We start from the raw sequence: 22,144 nt of genomic DNA on the forward strand, positions 1-22,144 counted from the left end.
GACTATAATTTACTGTGAAACATCAGTTCCTTTGTGAACTGCAAGCTGGTATATGAAAGGAATTGGTGGCAATAAATCTCATCTGTAACAAAAACTAGAGGTACAACTAAGTGTTCCAGCTCAGCAGTTGGACATGAGCTACCTGCAGTCCGGCTAGCAGTGTTTGCATTCAAAGGCATTTTACAAGTCACCCATCCAATACATACGGTTGGCTGATCAATCACATTCCCCAATTCTATTCCCAATAATGTAAACCTCACTACATGCTATTTTAAAAGGAAAAAAATAAAGAACTCTTGGTGTTTTCTAGTGTTTTGTATACCCCTCCCATGGACCAATATATTCCTATAAAAATTAACTACTTAATTTGAATATTAGTCAGCTGCTGCTACAAAAAAAAAGAAAAACAAAAGAAAACCCCACAAATTCTATTGGACAGCCATCAAAAACATTTAAGCATAACAACGGACCAAGCCCTTACTTTAAACACACAGAACTGTAAGTAAGAAATAAATAGAACTGCAAATAAGCCTTAAACACATAGAACTGCAAATAAGCAAGGTACAGAATGAACTGTTTCATCCAAAATATTTACTAACCAGGGAGGGAAGGCATGCAAATGCAGTATTCATACTTCTGCCTAGACTTGAATATACCTGTGACACTTATAGCTTTGTAGTCACCAAATAATACGTCTCTTATGAAATACCGATAAAAAGATATTAATGTTCATCATCTCTAGCATAACGGGTAACATCACTATCACCACTCAAGGCTAAATGGTTGCTTGTTGAAACCAGAAACACCTTGCTTTAGGATGATTTTTGGCAAAGTGCCAGTTGACCATCAAGCCTCCATTCAATCAGACATTAGACAGAAATACTGCCATTAAGGCAGCTATTAGGGTGGTCTGTGTTCCCATCAGCATCCTAGCAATGACAGTATTTTTTATTTTATGGCCCGACTCCTCTCCTAATGATAACATGGGTAGCACTTGCATAATTGCAAGGGCCACCTATGCCCCTCTCTGCCCATGCCTGCCTACTCCCCACATGTACCAGCAAAGGCTTCAATCACCAGCTTGGATGGCCATGTTAACATCTTCTCAGCAGCAACTCCGTGCATCATGATAAGCTTCCTTTCTCCAACGGAGGCCCTGTAGTTAAAGCAGTGAAGTGAGCGGAGTGGGAGCTACTGTTCCCCTGTGCCCACCAAATAAGCACACCCATCCATCCTCCCTGCCTACACTATCAAGCTCCTGTGCCTCGAGTCAAGGTGAGGTCACCTGGGCTACAGTTAGGCTTTTATCACTCTATGCCATTGCTGCAGGCAAGAGCCATCTTTTTGATTATAATTTAATGTTCTAATTTCTAAAGGGTAAATACTGTCCCACCATTTTGAAACAAGCTACTTATAAGACACTCCAACTACAATCTAAGAAGTCAAGATAGCTCACAACTATACAGATCAGCTTACATGCTAGCAGTAGCTGAGAAATACTAACATGATGCTTGACTTTCAAAACAATGACTGAAAGCACACTTGGCTGTTAAACACAAGTGCAACTGTTTAAGGAATCCAGAATAAGTAAATTCTGAAAAACACTGGTTACTTGGTCAAATATATTGGTGTAATCCCTGTTAGTCATACAGCCATGTAAATGCATACCTGAATGCAGTATGGTGTTATGAAAATAATCCCACTTTTTTTCAAAAAACTGCAAATTATTGTAAAATACTTATTATTCTTCTATGTAAGTTATATTCAACCTTGTTTATATACTGCATTATGTAATCTATACTAGACTTGTTTACATATTGCATTATGTAGACAACTGATCACAAATCTGAACTTACTAAGTATGACTGTCTTTTCCATGATGGCCCATGCTGTGCCTGAAAATGGTCCTGTTGTAGGGATCCAGACAGATAACACACTACTAAAGGTGCACAATTACTTTTCTTTGCAAACATTTCTAAAACATGCATTTCCATCTTAATAACTTAACAGTAAACTAAAAATGCTTCACCTTAATCACAGCCACACAAAGTTAAGCCTTTAAGCATATTTTAAAATATTAAAAGACATTCTTCTTCTTCCTTCGGCTTTTTCCCGGTTAGGGGTCGCCACAGCGGATCACCTGTCCACTCATGATTGGCAGTGGAGTTTTACAGTGTCGAGATGCCAGCCCGGCGCCCAACCTTCCACAAAAGGCACACACACACCTAGGGCCAATTTAGAGTATCCAATCCACCTACAGCATATGTCTTTGGGATGTGGGAGGAAACCGGAGCACCCAGAGGAAACCCACGCGACCACAGGAAGGACATGCAGACTCCGCTTATCAAATGGAAATGCACAAAGAAGACAGTCCATATCTAAAGGCTGAATGGTTCAAGTACAGGCAAGAGAAATACAAAACTTATACAAGAGTCAAAAATTCAAATACATTGAAAGATGACATTTAAAACTATTGCACCAATAACAAGTTAAAGTTGGTAAAAAAAGTCATCTGTGGCCCTTTCTCTCATGGTTCCAGGTTTCTCTGTGTCACTAGCTAAGAAATTAATCAAACAATGGATGGTGAGGAACAAATTCTAGTGGGTGTTTATAACATCAGTTCTGTAATGACCTGATTCAGAATCACACCTGCAGTCCAAGTTAGTAAAGATTCCAAACTGTTCAGAAGGATAGTAGGATAACTTCCTGAAAGACTAATTTTACAAACAGTTTATACTGAAATCTTTCTCTAACATTTATGTCTGATGGCATTCTGCATAAACTAACCACCTGTCTTAACTTTCTGGAAAATGCAGAGAGAAAACCTCAACATACTGCCTCAAGCTAAGGCACAAAAATAGATGCAGCTCATACAAATGTAGAAAACCACAGGGGATTTTCAGTTTAGTTTCTATTCTCTACATCAAGAAGTGAAGATGGAAATTACAAAGTTAAAGTGAAGCAAGGCAGGCAACCATTAAACTGCATTAGAATGTGCACTTAGGAATTTAACAATATAGAGAGAGAATCTTACTACACTATATTTTTTTTGGGGGGGGGGCGGAGGCTGCGTTTCTAAGTACTGAACAAAACAAAAGTTACAAATTAAAATGGTCACAACTTTGTGATGGCCAAATGCACAAATACAAACTATGCATACTTCAACAAAAATTAAATTTGTTAATAGTGGTCTTTCCAAAGGGAAATCTACAAGGTACAGCAAATTTGCAGTGAAGCAAAGGTTTGTGAAACTGGATTGAAATAACATTTTTATACTGAAATACACAGTGACCCATGAGGAGCAATATTATCATTAAATATAATAAGATCACTATGCGACACACATTTTTCCCTGAAACATTTTATTTTGGTTTGGTCCTCACCAGCCATCAAGACTTTGTCGCCATTAATGACCACTGCTCTCCTCCTCCTCCCAGCACCACTTAGCTCCTGACATCATCTCTGTAAAAGTCTTCTCTTTCAAAAGGGTGATTAGCCTTACAGATGACCCATCTTTTGGGGATCACAGTGAGGGAATAGCCTTACAGATAACCCCATCTTTTGGGGATCACAGTGAGGGAACTGTGTGTGGACAGATAGTCATCATCTACAAAGGGCAATATTTAGTGCCTTAACATGCCCCTTGGCATATAACATGTTCAATGCTTGGCTCCTACCTATAGCAGAAAATATTCTTAGCCAGCAGTGTAGGGATGTGAAAGCAATCTACCAGGGCACACCACTGACTTGTCTGTCTCTAATTAGATTACACCAGGGCACACCACTGACGTGTCTGTCCCGAATAAGATTACAACCTCATCCAGCTGATGCTTGTGCAGTAGAACCTTAGCCAAGGAAAGGCAGCCAGCCTCAAGCTCCTTGATCTAGACCCCCCCATATGATCCTCTGATGTTGGGTCCAGCAGTCAAGCCTGATTTACTGGAAATGCAGTCTACAGCCTTGCCACTACATTAGCAGGCCAGACTAGTATGTTACAGACAATGACATTACAAAATGCAATTTTACTGATTCCATCTGAAGCAGAATAAAAGACCTGTTAGAACAAATACAATTACTCTTCAGTTCTGATACTCGGAACTTTAATTATATTGAATGTTTCAAATGTATTCCTTCTTAAACCACACCAGTTACCTATGCTCCTAATCCAAGACAAAACACTAGTATCACAATCTGTGCAATTGTAGTATAATGCAGAAAGCTTCAACCAACTACTCTTCATATTGCACTGCACTAAAACAACGAATACCACTCATAACCATAAGTCAGTCTGTGTACCAGCAAATATATGCCAAGAGTGCTTCTCACAGCACTCTACACCACTCCTGGGATAACTCCAGTAGCAATAAATGCAATCAATAAAAGTTTAGGAGAGATCACTTACAGTCTGCCAGGCAAGGGACTCCATAATTCGATGTTCACATCCTTCTAGGTGCTTCACCATTTCTCGAGTCAGGCAAGGCTCCACTTTGATAAAACTTTCAATCACCTTGTAGAAGTCAAAAGCTTTCAGTTTAAAAATATGCAGAATCCATGGGAAAGATAGATTTGTTTCAGCATGAGTGGTACCAGTTTGTAGAATTGATCCTGAAGCTGAGGGAAAAAAAAAACACTAAGCATGCCATGACGCCTGGTCCAGTAATCCTATTAATGCTGACAGCAGTATGTTTACTGAAGACTAAACAAACCATTCTACATGATAGTCATTTGATTTGTTTCTTATTTTTACTGAGCAAGCACATTAACACTATTATTTTCAGGCATGATCCTTACATTATAAAGCTGCACAATGCGTGAACTGTTCTTGGTGTGAAGCACATTAGTTGATGAAATTATAACATTGCAATAAACACAATTTCACACACAAAACCTGTCTCAGGTCTGATGAGAAAACACTGTATGTTTAAAAACAGTGTCTTAAAGTATTCACTGTAGCACTCAGCACAAGCAGTAGCGCTCATCCACCCAAAAAACAAAGTTGTCCAGATTACTTAATTTTTGGCTGGAACACAGTCGGGTCACAGGCGATGCAAGGGTATGCTCACTGAAACTCACCAGCTCAGGTCAGGCACACAAACAAAAATCTCACCAGAGAATAAGTTACCATCCACCACACTGTATCATATGACAACACATCCTATTCTTCTAACAAATGGAATGAAGTTCAGGGCTCCCAGATGAACAAACTCCTATGAGATGATCTCCAACTGTGGGAATGCTGTCTTGATAATGAGTACAAGGTTCTCATGAATAACCAGCAACAGATCTTCATTTTTTTATACATCTTTATTAAATATTCACATTTTAAACAATAACACAGGTACACACAGATTCATAGAAAAGAAAAAAACATAACGATCGCCATTGTTTTCATACATTAACCATTTATGTTTGCTTTTTAGCAAATGGTATTCATTCCAACATTACATAAATTGCTCGCTCAATTTCTGAGTTCCCTTAAACCTCATTCATCCTTCTGAACATCATTCTGCATGTATTGATCCCACAAACTCTTCTTACTTCTATGTAATTTGCTTGTTTCCTTTGCTAAATATCACACTTCCAGTCCCTTTATCTCTTTTACAACACTCAGAATTTCAATTACAGTTGGTTTAGATTTTGATTTTATTTTCTAATAAATGCTTTTTAGAAGCTAAGAGCATTAAATTCAATAAGTCATACAATGTCTAAGCAACTTAAATTATATATCCCAGCTCAAACTAATCATTCCCTTGGCTACAAATCCCCAACATTTCTGACAAAGTACTCTGACAACGTGTCACATTTTGAAAAAACATGTTGCCCAACTATTTCTCTTTCTCATCATTCCTTCAGCATTTGCTATCTAACTTAGGCAAAAACCTCTGAAGTCTGTTTGGGGTTATAAAATTAAATACACAAACACTTCCAAGGAACTATCCTAAACCTGCCGGACTTTGTTGCATACTTGGGAGTCATACAAACATCCTTCCATTGTTCCTTTGTAAACCGCCTTTCGATTCTCTCTTCCCATTTTTTTTTTTAATATTTCCTGACTTTTTCTTATTGTTATCAAGCAATCCTTATATGCCTTACTAATTGCTTCTTTTTAACAGCATTTTCTGTCCTAGGCTCAACTAAAAACTCTATCAAAAATGGTCTTTGCCTATACTCTCTTATTTAAACATAGCAGGGAAGACAGTCTCAAACCTGAAGTCCAAACTTCTGCTTGGCTATCCACTCTATTACTTCTCCCAATACCATGGTTCCTTTGTTTCCCCTGTAAATTCTAGCTCCTATTGTCTATTTTATAGGCCTACTTGCTATCATCCTTATTGATAAACTTCCTTTCTCCATTCCTGGGTTGGCTTAATTCTAAGGATACTTTCTGCTGCTTTATGAAAATAATATTCTATACGGATGCTGTTATTCTCCTTATGATATCCTGATATTTGGTTTAATGTCCATACTGAAACTCTCTGTCAAATTCATATGCATCATTGCTATTTGCAACCAGCACCTCTTAATATAATTCATTACTCTTTGCGTCTAAACCTGTACGGTAACTTACAGTCAATGATATTATGTATATAGTAGTCATTATAACACAACTATCACGCCCACATATTATACATCTCAGTCATCCTGATATATATTTCCAACTTTTAGCTTACATGAATACCACAATGTCTGGTAGCCTGATCTTTTATGTGGTTGCCTCATCTCCCTTTCAAGCTGCATTACATTTTCAAGACTTTCTGTTTCAATAAAAAAACTAAATACATTTTTGGAACCCCATATCTTTTTAAATTAGAAACACAAACATAACTATACAATTGTTAAATGATGTTTACCCCTCCAGAGAGGAGGAGTTGCCCCAATCTAATAGCTGCACAAACAGGCACTGCCTATTCTAAAATTAAGGTTACCCATGCTTAAGTGCATGTTAGAGGCTGTATTTCCAATTAAACTAATTGCTATCTATTCTCTTATCTCTACTCCCCTCCCAGAAGTGAAAAACATCTCACATGAATTCAGTAAGCATTAACTTCTTGCTTTAAAAAAAAGTTCACTGGCTACTCTCAAATTCTGTTTACCTCCAGATCTTCTTGCAGAAGGGTGAATTAGCCTGGCTTGTTGTTTAACCCTGCAAACTGCATTTCAGAGCTACTTTTGCTGTGCTTTTACATTAAGAAATTCCCAGATCACCCATCTTGTGGCAGAAGGAGTTTACCTGGTCTATCTGAGTTGGAAAGCACTCCAGGGAGCTCAAACTGTGTTTGTTTATTGGCTTAAGGGCATAGGAGTCAATTTTCAAACTTTTTTCTGCTACAAATCAGGTGGGTTTGCGCAGCAGGCGTCAGCCGCACCAAGTACAGTAACAATCACCTAAACAGTAAAATTTCCTTATAAAGTTATGATTCGGTCTGAAACCTGTTAAACAGTGCAGCATTGTGTGAAATTAAGCTTACAGCAGTTAGCTTGCTCATCGAAAAGTACTACCATATCCTAGCACTACACAGCATCTTGTCCTTAACCCCAGAAACTAGTTTGTGTATAGAATATCACTACCATATCTTAGCACTATAAAACATTTTGCTCTTAACCCTACCAGCTACCCTAGGAAACCCCAGTTAAAACCAATCCTTAATCCTAAATAGTCCAGCCCATTACAAGACCAGAAACATGGATATGCAATTTCTTAATGTCTCTGTGGCTAGCTTTGTAGATTTGGGCATCCTAAGGCAGTATAGCAATTGTCTCACGTTGCAAGCCAGCCAGTTAATCCTTAACAAAAATAGCACTATATGCAAGAGATATAAATATGAAACTTCCCAGGAGGCAAAAATTCCACATACAAACAAGGTTGTCAAGAATACTCACACTACATACTTCACACATATCAATCACAACACACACAGACTGTGTTATACTGAGCTGCTTAAAAGAAACCATCCCAAATTTCAAAGACCTGCAAAGCTGACTAATGGCAACTCTGTTCTTCAGCAATCATTGAAACACATACCAAAACAAAAAGCACCATACCTCTCACATAAGCCAACAGCCAACGATTCCACACAGCAAAGCCCATAAGGCAGGTGTATGATTAACCTAACAATCTTGTCATTGAGGATTTGATTGTGTGACACACAAATATCAGGTTAGACAAGCGAGACAAGAAGGTAAAAGTTAGTTGCCTATCTGGAGCCAGGATCCAAAATATCCACCCAAGTACCAATATGATTCTGTCATAGTGTGGGTGTAAATACTTCATTGGACTACATGAAAAGAGGCATAATGTATCTCTCAGAATATGTATCACAGACAGGTATGAACCTTGCATTGATCAGTATTCTACCTTCAAACAAGGATGATGCCCCAGTACAAACAAAAAATGATTGATTTTTAACAACTGATTTACATTCTGGTATCACTCCAGGGAAAGCCAACATCTGTTAGCATGGGAGAGCATGGTCAATAGACCACACTGCTTTGCCAAGCTGCACCTGTCCTCCCTAGGCTTTCAGATACTGGTTAAAATTTTATCAACCCCCCCCAGAGCCTTTTTTAGGCAATGCCAAAAAGACAGAATTACCAACACAGAAAACAAAAACTTAAAGCAACCTTACGGTGTTACTGCTCAATGTCAGCAGCCTAAAGAAAAACCTTCACACCCTTCAAGCCCTCCTCAGTCTTGAGAATGCAGACGTCTTGCCATGACTAAGACTTAGTTTACAGCCACAGAAAGTACTCCAGCAGTGGAGGACTACAGTAGTACAGATTGAGGCCAAAGGTGGAAGTGTCTCAATCTGTTAGCAACAAACATACCTCCACATTGTTTCAACAGGATGATACCAAGGAGCACATCCACATGCAATTCACCACAGATAATGCCCCTCACTATATCATGGCTGGCTACAAGTCACCATCTATGCCCCTAGAGTCTCATGCCTCTTACCTAAACCTATTAAAGGTGCTCATCATCCAAAAAAAGCACCCTCCTCATGGGTGACTAATTACCTCTCTAAAGACTGGAAAACATACACTGCCTCAAAGCTCACAAGCACAGTGCTTCCTGAACTTTATTAACAAAAACACCCTAGAACAGGTACTGCATGCCCAAACCAATGGATCAAACATTCTGGATCTGGTACTACCAACATGGGAGAACATTGCACTCCCCTCTATGTCATGTCCTCACTAGTGAGGTCATATCACAGAGCTGTCTTGTTTGAAGTAAAAATAAACTCAGAAAAGTTAGCTAAATCGGTAACAGTTAGGAACTATTTTAAGGCAAACTACATCATATTAAGAGACAGTTTATTAAAATTCATGGCTAGCCTTAACCCAGAGATCATAGCTACCTGTGTAAAATTATTCACAGAGTCCCTATATAAACATAGGGAAGGCTACTGTACCTACCAGAAGTAAACCCAAACCCCATAAAAATAAACCTCACTAGTGGAACCCTAACCTAAGTAGGGTATATAATAAAAGAAAAAAAAAGTCTAAAATCAGGGACAGTAACTCCCATAAAAGCAAGTTCCTTCTTATACAATTAAACAAGAAACTAACAGATCTAATGAAATCCAACAAGGCCAACTACAAGGTCAGGATAGCCTAGCAGGCTAAAGACAATTACAAGGCCTTCTTCAGTTAAGGCCAGAATCTTAAAGGTAAGAGACAGCAGTGTGCTGAACTGGTGTTAAGTGGTACCACCTTCACCAATCAATCAGGATGACAAAGCCAATCTACTGACTGATAAATTCAGCCCAAACTTCAACCCCCTCCAGCTTCTCTGGGTAATATCCCCTCCAACATACTTCCCCCAATGATTAGCAGGGACCAGGTGCTGCCATCACTCGTCAAAGCTAAGACCACTACCTCCATTGGTCCCGACATCTCCAGTTGCCTCCTGAACAGTCTAGAACATGACCTATCAGGACCACTTGAGGCACTCTTCCAACTACAGCCTCGGAACAGGCTACATTGCAAGTGAATGGAGGACTGCAACAGTCATTTCCCTCCACAAGGGCTCACCATCAACTGACTCAGGGAACTACAGACCCATCCATCAAATGAGCATAATATGCAAAGTCATGGAATAAGTTATAATGGACATGATAAAAAGGATATCGGCAAGCTAAAGACACCAGACCCATCCCAATTTGGCTTTGTTAAGGGAAAGTCATGCCCACTTAACCTGGTTGACTTCTATGAGAAGGTCATCAAGGCAATGGACAAGGGTAAAACAGTGTATACTGCGTATCTTGAACTGGCCGAGGCATTTGATAAAACACCACATTCAGGCATTGTTAAGCTCTCTGAGTTAGGCATAAATTCTAACATAACTTGCTGGAGTGATGGCTGGCTCAAAGACAGGACCAAAGAAGTCAGGATCAGAGACACCACCTTCTCCAAGAGATAGGTCTCCAGAGGAGTACCCCAGGGTATGTGCTGGACCCACCCTAGTTTGGCATCTACTACTTGGAAGTCAAAGCTAATGTTTAAGGCCTATGGCTCATCAAGTTCACAGATTACTGTAAATTGAGAGCTATTAAATGCTTTTTATTGTGGAACTTTTCTCCTCGGGCCTCCGCTGAAAAAAGGACAGGTGTCCAGTCGGATTTTCCCGGTCAACAAACGTAAATAATAAATAAATAAATACATATTACAGACTTTCCCCAAGATACCTACATCTTGCAAGAGGAATTAAAGACAAATGACTGGCCTCAAATGCAATACCAAAAATGCACTAGAATGCCCTTTGGGAAAATGTCAACCCAAGTTAATTGCTCCATAAATAAAACACCCCTAAAGCTGACTCAATAGTAAGGGATCTGGGAACATATGTAGACAGCCATCTGGCCTTTGACCAGCACATAGTTAAGACATATGAAAATCATTCTATGATGTCCAACTTATAGGCGACAGTATGGTATCCAGGTTCAAGATGTTATTGTACCACTCTACTCAGCCTTTATCAGACTTATCATTGAGTAAAATGCCCACTTTGGCATGTACCTAACCAGACACCTGCAACAGTTGGAATGCCCACAAAGGTTTCTTACCAGGAGAATTTAGGGCATGAATATCTTTGTCTTACATTAAATCTCCTAAAGGCTCTGTCTCTGTATTCAGTCTCCTACAGGTTGCTTAGAAGGGATCTTTGCTGTGCTTACTAGGCTTCCTCAGACCTAGCCTTGATGGATCTGTTGCACATGCACAGAACGGACAGCACCATAAATACTAGATCCAGGGATCTGAACTTCGATTGACAAGCTTAAGAGACAGACATGTGTCCCAAAGGACCCTCTCAATATGGAATAGGCACCACCATCCATGTAAAACAGAGTTCATTTCTTACCATATAAAAAAAAAAAAAATTTGACAACTGGATGGAAAATTCATAAATTTACTCCTGGTCTGGCCCTTATGTCACTTATGAACAGAGGCCGCTGATAAGCAAAGTATTATCCTAAGACCCCCACAAATTCCTTAGTTATCTCCCTACCAACATGCCCCTCCCTGTATAGATGCCCATGACACTTGGAATCCAAATGTGTTTTGAGGTGTACTGCTAGGCTGGTAGTGGTCCTAGGGGTTGCTAGACAAGCAACAACCTATGAACTTGTGAACCAATAGATTTACTAAATTGTGTATGCTATATTAAATGGATTAAGTGTTCAGGCTGCTGGAAAGGCAACTACTTGTGTAACATATTCACCTCCCACATTTTCAAACTTCAAAACTATTTTTTCAAAATTGATTGCCAATGTACTTCCAAATATTAAAAATATTACACCTTGCATATTTCACTCATGACACAATGTTTGAACCTCTCATGATAAACTGCTTGCACATACAGACTTGCTCCTCTAAAGCAGTTGCTAATGAAAAAAAAAAACAGCTAGCAACTTTGCAAGGGCAAGAAAGATCCCTAACAAATTTCAATTAGAACACACCATTGAGACCTCAAGATTAACTGCTTGCAAGTGCAGGCTCTTTGTTTTCAGCTAAAATCATTTGCTAATGGAAAAACAGCTAGGAACTTTGCATATGCAAGGCCATTATAATGTTTTTATCAGTTTGTCTTATTTGTTAAGCCTCTTTGCTTAAAACTCTATTTATAGCTTAAACAAATGACATTAGTCTACACACCATCCTCTACAGAAACAGAAGAAACTGAATTCTACATACAAAATGCTCAATAAACTTGCATCCCCAACAGCTCAAGATCACAATATAATATTAACTTTGACTTGCTTCTGCCCAGCCTGTCTTACCTTGCTACAGTGTAAACCTGGGATACATTACAAATAAGAAAAAGTACTTTCTTATTTTACTATATTTAGCATGTACAGCTGTCGCTAATAAAATTCCTCCACCTCACATTTAAAATACCTCTGACTCCACACTCCAAATAACTGCTTTATAATACAATTATCATAAAATCTGTATACAAATATTAATAAAAACAAAATTGTCATACTTGGTTACTTCTCAAGTCCCTTCAATGTCATTCTAAAACTAATGGCACAAATTGGGGAATACTCTTTACAGTTCACCCAACAGTTTAACAGAGTCAACAAACCTCCAGTCTCTCTCAGCTACTTCTTGCAGAACCACATTTTAGATGTCTAATCCTATCTCCCAGTTATTCACTACTTTCACGCTGTTGCTGGTCTTCTTCATTAGCATCTCCATTTCCTAATACCAGTTTCTTCATTAGCATCTCCATTTCCTAATACCCAATTTCTCTGGTTCAAGTCCAAGTTACTTCTGATTCCTGATGCTTCTAGATAGCTCCTGACCTCTTTTCTATCACTCTGAACAATGGAAAAGGTTTCACTGCCAGTCTTTCAGTGCATTTTGTTAGCTTCAGAACAATGGGAAGCAGAGTTCCCTTCAGATTGCAAGTTCACACTTTGCTGCCTGAACTCTATTTCCTCCTTAGCCCATCCTGCATCCAAAAATATATCTGATGTTCTACAAAAAAAAAAAAAAAAAGACAGACAGTGGGATAGAGTAACTTGAATCTTATACTTGCACCACAACATTCCATAACTTATGGGATAAACATGCTTTTCTGCCTGGTACACAGCAAATATTCATTTCAACACATGCTCTGCTGTTTCCAATTTTAATACTTTACGTTCTGTTTTGTTAGGAGCAACTCCTCCTACTGTATGACTGCATCTTTAACAATACAAGTTTTGGCTGCTTTCTCATGGCTAGACTTGGAGCATACACAACAGGTGCCCACTCAACACCAGTTCAGTTGCTTATCTGTACTTTGATAAAATTAATGTGTCTATTCCTTAATTTTTTGCTACAATATATTTATTGACATCTGATTACCAAAAAAGTCCAACTGGGTAGAAGCCCATTTTCAACACAGGACTGGTGAGAAAAGCTCCAAAGTATTACAAAACAGTTTAAGAACAATAATTTTACAATCATCAAAAATAATATAAAAACAGCTACAATTTAAACAATTATACCAAATTAGACATAGTATAAAAATGAATAATTAGTACAGCATATAAAATATTGCATGACAAGTATATGAAGCAATCAGAAGAGGTTAGGAAGGACTGGGAAAAGAGACTGGATATGCAATTCAGAAAGAAACAATGGGAGAATATATATGTCTCCCAAATATACAACAGAATCTAGATTGAGGATTTTTGCTTGGAAATGTTTACATAGATAATTGTATACCCCAAGTAGACTCCAGAAAAACATTTTCCTCAGGTAGACAGCAAAGGTCGGAGCTGTGACAAGGAAAACATAGGTAGATAGTTTCTGGGAGTGCAATGGGAAGGCAGACAGTACAGTTGTGTACACCTCCCATAAATGTAGATGTTAGAGTGTATTCACTGTTGCAGTCCTAACAAATGGGTTATCTGGCTCCCGGTAGCCCTCGGTTGGCCGGAATACCAAAGGTAAGTAAAACTTATGTCGACTAATGTCGGTTGTAAAGGACGTCAGGGCGTCTGATACAAAAGGAGGCAGCCAACATCACTTCCTCAGTCTTTCTTGCCATAACAGTCAGGAGCCCCCAGAAAACAAGGTTTAAACCAAACACAAACTTGGCAGATAAATTTAGCCTGTACCTCAGGAAAAGAGAATAGGACAGGACCAAAAAGGGGGAAGGAGGGAGGGAAACCAGGAACTACAGTTGTGTACACTTACCATAAATGTAGATGTTCACGTGTATTCACTGTTGCAGTCATCACATTTGGGTTATCTGTTTGCAGTAGCCCTCAATCGGCCTGATTATCAAAGTCTTGGGTCCTGCGTCGGTTGTTGTCTCATCTTCCATGACGTCAGGTAGTCAGGGGTATAAAGCATGCAGCCGACGCCATTACATCAGTTTTTCTTGCCCCAGATGTCAGGTGCCCCCTAATGGAAGCAATTAAATATATATACATACAAGGTTATACGTCCACCAAAAAGCTTTTAAACATAGTTAAGCATAGTACAGGTACAGCCAAAAGAAGTCAGGGAGCTGGAGGGAGGGTAACCAGGACTGCAACAGTGAATGCACTCGAACATCTACATGTATGGTAAGTGTACACAACTGTACTATGTTCTTCGTGTTTCACTGTTGCAGTCATCACATTTTCAAATCTAAGGATGGGAGGAGGAATTTAGGTAGCATTAGGAGCAGCTATTAGGCCCTGCAAGACTGCAGTGGCAAAGCCAGTGCTGGATTTAGAGAAAATTGGCAAATGGCAATGCTTGGTGAAAGTATGTTCAGAACTCCAGGTAGCAGTTTCTAGGATGTCTCTGGCAGGGACACCTCTGAGAAAGGCTGTAGAGGTAGATGCAGCCCTGGTTGAATTGGGTCTAATCCCCTGTGGGACAGGTTTTCCATGGTGCTTATAGCAGAAATGAATGCAATGGCCTATCCATTTAGAAATGGTTTGCTTTGAAATAGCCTTTTCCTCTGCCCCTGCAGCAAATGCCACCAGCAGTTGTTCAGATTTCCTTTGAGGTTTAGTCCTGTCCAATTAAAATCTAAGTTGTCTGTGCACATCTAAGGAGTATAGTATCCGTTCCCCTTTGTTCTGTGGATTAGAAAAGAAGGTTGGCAAATGAATGGACTGATTAAGAGCCACACTGGATACCACCTTGGGCATGAAAGAGGGATTGGTCCTGAGGGACACCCTGTCCGCATGAAAGATGATGAAGGGCTCCACTGCCATAAGGGCCTGTAATTCAGATACCCTTCTTGCTGAAGTGATTGCTAAAAGGAAAGCTGTTTTCCAAGAAAGGAATTTTAACTCTGCAATTGCAGATGGCTCAAAAGGAGGAAGAGTGAGTTTTTCCAATACAAGGTTAAGGTTCCAGGCTGGAGTTGGGGCTCTCCTGGGTGGGTTTAAGTTTTTGGCCTCTCTGAGGAACTGCTTGAGCAGTGGGTGAGAAAAGAAGGGTGGTTCTGTGTTGTAATGAGCTGAAATGGCTGAGGCGTGAATTTTGATGGAGGAAAAGGAAAGGCCTTTGTGAAGCATCTCAGTTAAGTATTGAAGAATCTGAGGTAAATTGGGCGCTGCTGTGACGATCCCTTGAGTTTTGTTCCAGGCACAGAATCTTTTCCATTGTTCAGCATAAGATTTTCTAGTACTAGGCCTCCTTGCCTCCAAAATGACATCCAACACTTGTTTACTGAGGGACAGTAACAGAGAGATTAGGTAATTAGTCAGGCTGCCAGATTCAGGGTTTGAAGCTGGGGGTGCAGAATCTGGCTCTCCTGCTGTGACAGCAGGGTAGGGATCTGACGCAGGTGCCATGGGGCTAGCTGTGACACAATGCGCAAGAGGGGGTACCAGTGTTGGCATGGCCAGTCTGGTGCAATCAGTATCAGCCTTGGTTTGTCCTGTTTGATCTTTAGTAGTACTTTGGAGAGGAGGAAAGGCATAAATAGATAGATTTTTCCAGCTGAAGGACAGAGTATCCACTTTCCAAGCTTGTTTGTGGGGAGTCCTTGTGCAGTATTTGTCCAATTGGTAGTTCTGGTCAAAAGTATCATAAGCAAATTCAGCCCTAGGTCTCTTAGAGGGGGAAGGTTGGCTTCCCTGATTAAAGTAATAAGGTCTTCTGCCATTCTTATCATTTGTTTTTTACACATAGAGGCCTGACCATGCGGTCTCGGCATCGGTTTCCTAGGCATGGGTCGGGTTTTAGGCCTTGAAGAAGATGGCGTTGGTTAAATATGCAAGTCAGTAGGGCCTGAATACACCCTCAGAAGCAGGTGCCTGCACAGTGTCTCTGGACCCATCCAAGGTAGATACATCCGCAGGTTTCCCTGTTGAAGCATCTCGCGGCATACCGGACTCCGAATGGGTCTCAGTAGAGGCCTGCGAATCTGAAGTAGCGGGTACCAGGGGCTGCGAAAGCACCTCACTGAATACCGGCAAACTGGCGACTAGCTTAGGAGAAGCGGCGTTGGCAGCTTTGGACCCAGGCAGCCTGTCTGTCTTTATCTTTGCATTTTTTCAGAATGTCGGTAGTCGGGTGGCTTACCGAAGACATATCTGGATAATTGAACAGAGTACAAAAATATTTAGAAGTGAAAATATACCGATGATGAATAGTTTGTGGTTTAAATAATGCACAAAACTGACAGTGAGGTAACATCGTGGTCAGGGCCTAGGCAAGGAATACAGTATGAATTAAAATCTTTATGGGGTACTTGCTTTCCACAAGAAATACAATTATTAACTTTTACTATCATTGGTTTAGAGCAAGAAAAAGTTTCCCCAATGGGATACTTAGCTTTATTTGAAGACTTCGGTTCTGAAACTCAAAAACGAAAATTTCAGGAGTCGGCCAACCAGCAGTTGCGAACTGTTTCTGCTTCGGGCACCACACGGCAAGAAAACTGGTGTAATGGCATCGGCTGCATGCTTTATACCCCTGACTACCTGATGTCATGGAAGATGAGACAGCAACTGACGCAGGACCCAAGACTTTGATAATCAGGCCAACTGAGGGCTACTGCAAGCAGATAACCCAAATGTGATGACTGCAACAGTGAAACATGAAGAACATCTGCAACAGTGAATATACTCAAACCTCTACATTTATGGTTAGTGTGCACAATTGTACTATGTTCACTGTGCTTCACTGTTGCAGTCCTAACAAATGGGTTGATTACCAAAGTCCAGAGAAAAAAGGGGGGGGGAACCAACAGCATCAAGGGTTGGAGATGATGCCCTGCAACAACGCAGTGGCAAACCCTGCCCTGGCTCTGGAAAACAGAGGCAGATTATAATGTTTTGTGAAAGTGTGAACAGAAGACCAAGTGGCAGCCTCCAAAATGTCTTTAGCAGGGACACCCCTTAGAAAAGCTGCAGAAGTGGAAGCCGCTCTAGTTGAGTGGGTCCTAACCCCACGGAGCTTTGCCACGAAAGGAGTAACAAAAAGTAATGCAATGTGCAATCCATTTAGAAATGGTTTGCTTAGAAATAGCCTTGTCCTGGGCTCCAGGGACAAAACTGACCTACAACTGTGCAGAATTCCAAAGGTCTTTAGTCCTGTCCAGGTAAAACCTGAGCTGTCTGTGCACATCAAGAGAATGTAGGATCCTTTCACCTTTATTTCAAGGATTAGAAAAGAAAGTTGGGAGATGTATGGATTGATTAAGAGTCAGGCTGGAAACCACCTTAGGCATAAAGGAGGGATTAGTTCTGAGAGAGACTATCTGCATGGAAAATAAGAAAAGGCTCCACAGCCAACAAAGCTTGCAGCTCCAAAACCCTCCTTGCTGAAGTTATCGCCAAGAGGAAGGCGGTCTTCCAAGAGAGAAACTTTAAATCTGCAAAGGCAGCTGGCTCAAAAGGAGGAAGAGTGAGTTTCTCTAGAACAAAATTAAGATCCCAAGTTGGAGTAGGTGCTCTTCTGGGAGGTTTTAAATTGCAAGCACCTCTGAGAAACATTTTCATCAAGGGATGAGAGAAAATGGGCTGTTCAAGAGAACAATGAGCAGAAATGGCTGAAGCGTGGATCTTGATAGAGGAAAAAGGAAGACCACCCAAAGCAAATCAGCCAGGTATTCCAGGATCAGAGGAAGGGTAGGCTGAGAAGCAGATTCCTCTCTAGCCTGCATCCATTGAGAGAACCTTTCCCATTTGCCAGCATAGGACTTCCTAGTGTTAGGCTTCCTGGCCTCCCTCAGCACGTCAACCACATGTTGGGAAAGGGAGGAAGGAGTCATACAATGAGCCATGCTGCCAAATGGAGAGACTGAAGATGAGGATGTAGAATGTTTCCCCTGTCCAGAACCAAAAGATCTGGCTTCAGAGGAAGATGCCAAGGAGGAAACTGGGACAGACTGCGAAGCAGCGGATACCAATGCTGTCTGGGCAAGTCCGGAGCTATGAGAACAGTCCTTGGTCGTTCGTCCCTGATCTTCACTAATACTCTGGGAAGAAGAGGAGGGAAGGCATACACTGATAGCAACGTCCAAGAGAATAACACAGCATCCACTTTCCAGGCTTTGCTGTGAAGCTGTCTGGTGCAAAAGAGAGGTAGAAGATGGTTGTCTGGGGAGGAGAAAAGATCCACCTGAGGCATGCCCCAACGTTGAATGATGCTGTAAAAGACTGCTCTGTTCAGCTGCCACTCGTGAGGATCCAGGGTTTGCCTGCTCAAACAGTCTGCCAAAACACTGTGCCTTCCTGGAAGAAACTGAGCTAGGAGATGCAGATCCAGAGATGCTGCCATGGACCAAAGTTTCATGCTTTGTCTGCACAGGGGGTAAGAGTGAGCTCCTCCCTGCTTGTTGATGTACCACATGACTGTGGTGTTGTCTGTTCTGACCAGCAGTGTCCCTGGAGAAAGAAGATGCTTGAAAGCTAGTAAGGCCTGCTGAACTGAAATCAACTCTTTTAAATTTATGTGCAGGTGCATCTGCTGGGCGTTCCATTGTCCCTGTATGCATCTGCCATCCAGGTGTGCTCCCCAGGCGAAGTCCGATGCGTCTGTAGTCAGAACTTGAGTGGCAGGAGGTGCCCGAAAAGGCATGCCCTTGTTTTGCAGACAGGCTGTTGCCCACCATAGAAACTCCGTCTGCAGAGATGGAAGCAGAGGAATCATCATATCCAGGTCCTCTGTGTGTTGATACCAAATGTTCTTGAGGTACCATTGCAATTTCCTCATATGCAGTCTTGCACATGGAATCATGAGATTACAAGATGCCATGAATCCCAGAGCTTGCAGGTATTTCCTTGCAGGGAGCTGGGACAGGCTTGCCAAGTCCTTGAAGTAAACTGAAAGAGTTGTCTGCTTCTCTTGGGTGAGACATGTCATCTGGGCGGCTGTGTTCAGACTCACTCCCAGGAATGTTATCTCCTTGGATGGTACCATTTTCAAATTTTTTCTCATTGAGAGTGTAATCCAGGGAAGAGAGAGGAGTCTTTACAAATTCCAGATCCTTTAACAGCTGTTCCAGCAAACTTGCTTGAATCAGTTAATTGTCCAAGTAGGGGTAAATCTGAATTTTCTTCTGCCTGCAAAAAGCAATGACTGGGGCCAGGCACTTCTGAAGACTCCGGGAGCAGTAGATAAGCCAAAGGGCAGCACAGAGAATTGATAATATTGCTTGCCCACTCTGAAACGAAGATACTGCCTGCAACTTTGCCTGATAGGGATGTGCAGATAAGCCTCTCTGAGATCCAAGGTTACCAGCCAGGAATCCTTTTCTAGCAGTGGTAGCAACTGATGCAGAGTGAGCATTTTGAACTTTGGAATTACCATAAAAGAGTTCAGAATGGAAATATCTAGGATAGGACGGCAGGTGCCTTTTTTTTGGAACTAGGAAAAGCCTGGAATAAAAACCCTGGCCTACCTGTTGAGCAGGAACTGATTCTATTGCTCCCAGAAGAGACAAAGACAAAATTTGTTTTTCTACTTCTGCCCTTTGGTTTTGGAGGAACGTCCGGGAATCCCTTGGGAGCTGGAAAGGTACGGAAAGAAAACTTGTGCCCTAGGGACACCGTTCTGAGCACCCATTTGTCATCTGTGATAGTGGCCCAGACATTTGCAAAAAGGGCCAACCTCCTTCCTAAAGGGCTCTCCTGGCATGCAAGAACAGGCAGATGTTGTAAAACGTCATTGAGATTGTTTAGGTTGAGATGCAGGCTTGGAGCTTCCTCCCTTAGAAGTGGAAGCCTGCCAACATCTAGACCTTTGAGGGGTAGCCGCCTGCCCCACAGAAGATTTGTAACCTCTAGTCCTGGAACAGTTCTGTCTGCTGGTATCAGGAAAGGTACAACTCTTGGAAGGGTAATTCCTGCTAAAGCGAGGGGGTTGAACTTGCAGAAAATCCTTAACAGTTTACATGGACTTGGCCTTATCCTCCATCTTCTTAAGTACCTCCTCTGCTTTGCTGCCAAAAAGATTGTCTTTATGCAAAGCTACATCCAAAAGCTTAGCCTTGACAGGTTCTGGAAGAGGCTGTTCTGTGAGCCAAGTGTGCCTTTTAATAACAGATCCAGTAGCCGTAGCCCTGCTGGAGGCGTCAAGGATGTCAAAATCACAATGCAAAGAATGCTTATTGACCAGACGGGTGGAATTCAGTAAATCCTGCATGTCTTTACTCTCTGCCAAAAGAGGAACACTCACCATCCTAGACTTAATAGCCTCCAAGGTGTGCTGCTGGGACTTCAGCATATGAAAAAGACAATTGGTAGCCCTAATAGCTAGGGTGGCAGAGGTATAAACCTTCTTGCCCCACCTATCAAGGTTCCTAGATTCCCTGTCCGAGGGAATGGGATTCTTGGTAACAGTGGCCTTAACTCCTTTATGGCCTTGAGAAATAACCTTTGGATCCGCCAACGGATTCCTGAAAAGAAACAGATGAGAATCAGGGACTCTGTAGTACCTGTCAGGTTTCCTGGGAGCAGGAAGAACCGAATTTGGTGTCAAGGAATTTTCCAGAAAAACATCAACAATAACTTCCAACACAGGGGGAATAGCAAGAGGCTTATGCTGAGGTAAATCCAGAAACTCCCTAATCCGTTTCTTAGACTGGGGAAAATCCTGACTTTCCCATTTAAAATGTTCCCTGAGGGTATTTAAAGTATCACCAAAAGAGAAATCCTCCAGAGAAGAGGCCGAAGGGATGGATTCCTCTGCATCTGAATCCTCAAAAGAATAAGCCTGAGAAAATTCCTCTTCATCAGCAGAAATGCTGGAAGAATCAGAACCTGAACAGGATAAAACCTCAGGAGAAACATCCCTTCTCCTTTTAGTAAGAGGAGGCTGAAAACCCCTAATAACGGTCACAAATCATTAGCCATTTTAACCATTTAGGATTGAGGAGAAGAAACTGGAGCCTTCCTTTTCACAGGCTTACGAATGGAAGACTTACCTGCAAGCCTGAAAGACTCTGGAGGCCTGGCAACAGCCGAAGTCACTGGTGAAGTCAAAGGAAGAGGATTGCTGTATGAATGCAAAATGGAGGCCTCGGACATCGGAGTCAGCTTAGCGGTTCCAGCTCCAGCTGAAGAGGTGACTGGTGACAGGTTGTAAGGCAAAATGGAGGCCGAAGACCTAAGGGACTCGGACTCAATCACGGCTTGCGGTTGTACATCTGTGGACTGCAAAGGCATCTCACTGGCTACCGCCTGACCGACAACCAACTTAACATCATCCAAGGACTTAGTTTTCTGAGGCCTGTCGCGGTCCTTATCCTTATGTTTCTTCGGAATATCCGAAGCCTTAAGACCGGCAGATGCCATATCAACAAACTTAGGCCAAACTCCAAAATGCCTAGCCAAAATCTTAGCCCAACGACGGATAGTACGCAGATTAAAGGAGGCACAGAGATCACAATTGGGGACGTCGTGGTCAAGGCCTAAATAAATAATGCAATAGGAATGAAAATCTCTACAGGGAATCTTCTTTCCACATGTAAGGCAATTATTAACTTTTTCTGACATTTGTTAATGCAAGAAAAGAGGATCCCCAACGGGGTACTCATCTGTAGTAGACTTCAACTCTTGTAGTCGGAAAACCAACAAAGGTAAACTGCCGACTGACACTCGTGCATGAAAAGCTTCTGCCTTGGGCTCTGCAGCAAGAAAGACTGAGGAAGTGACGTCGGCTGCCTCCTTTTGTATCAAACGCCCTGATG

The 22,144-nt window shown here is 41.4% G+C and overlaps 1 protein-coding gene across 2 annotated transcripts in view; it reads right to left on the minus strand.

The window, feature by feature from the left end:
- The window catches only part of RB1 (RB transcriptional corepressor 1), a 3,440,561-nt gene that overhangs the window by 1,668,718 nt on the left and 1,749,699 nt on the right, over positions 1-22,144 (minus strand). For both annotated transcript variants that reach the window (XM_044073175.1, XM_044073174.1), the window contains exon 17: positions 4,403-4,611. In XM_044073175.1, coding sequence (XP_043929110.1) covers positions 4,403-4,611 — 209 coding nt within the window. The remainder of the gene's footprint in view (positions 1-4,402; positions 4,612-22,144) is intronic.

This window comes from Protopterus annectens, chromosome 5.part1 (genome assembly GCF_019279795.1).
Source record: "Protopterus annectens isolate FY-2018-M chromosome 5.part1, PAN1.0, whole genome shotgun sequence".
NCBI lineage: Eukaryota > Metazoa > Chordata > Ceratodontiformes > Protopteridae > Protopterus > Protopterus annectens.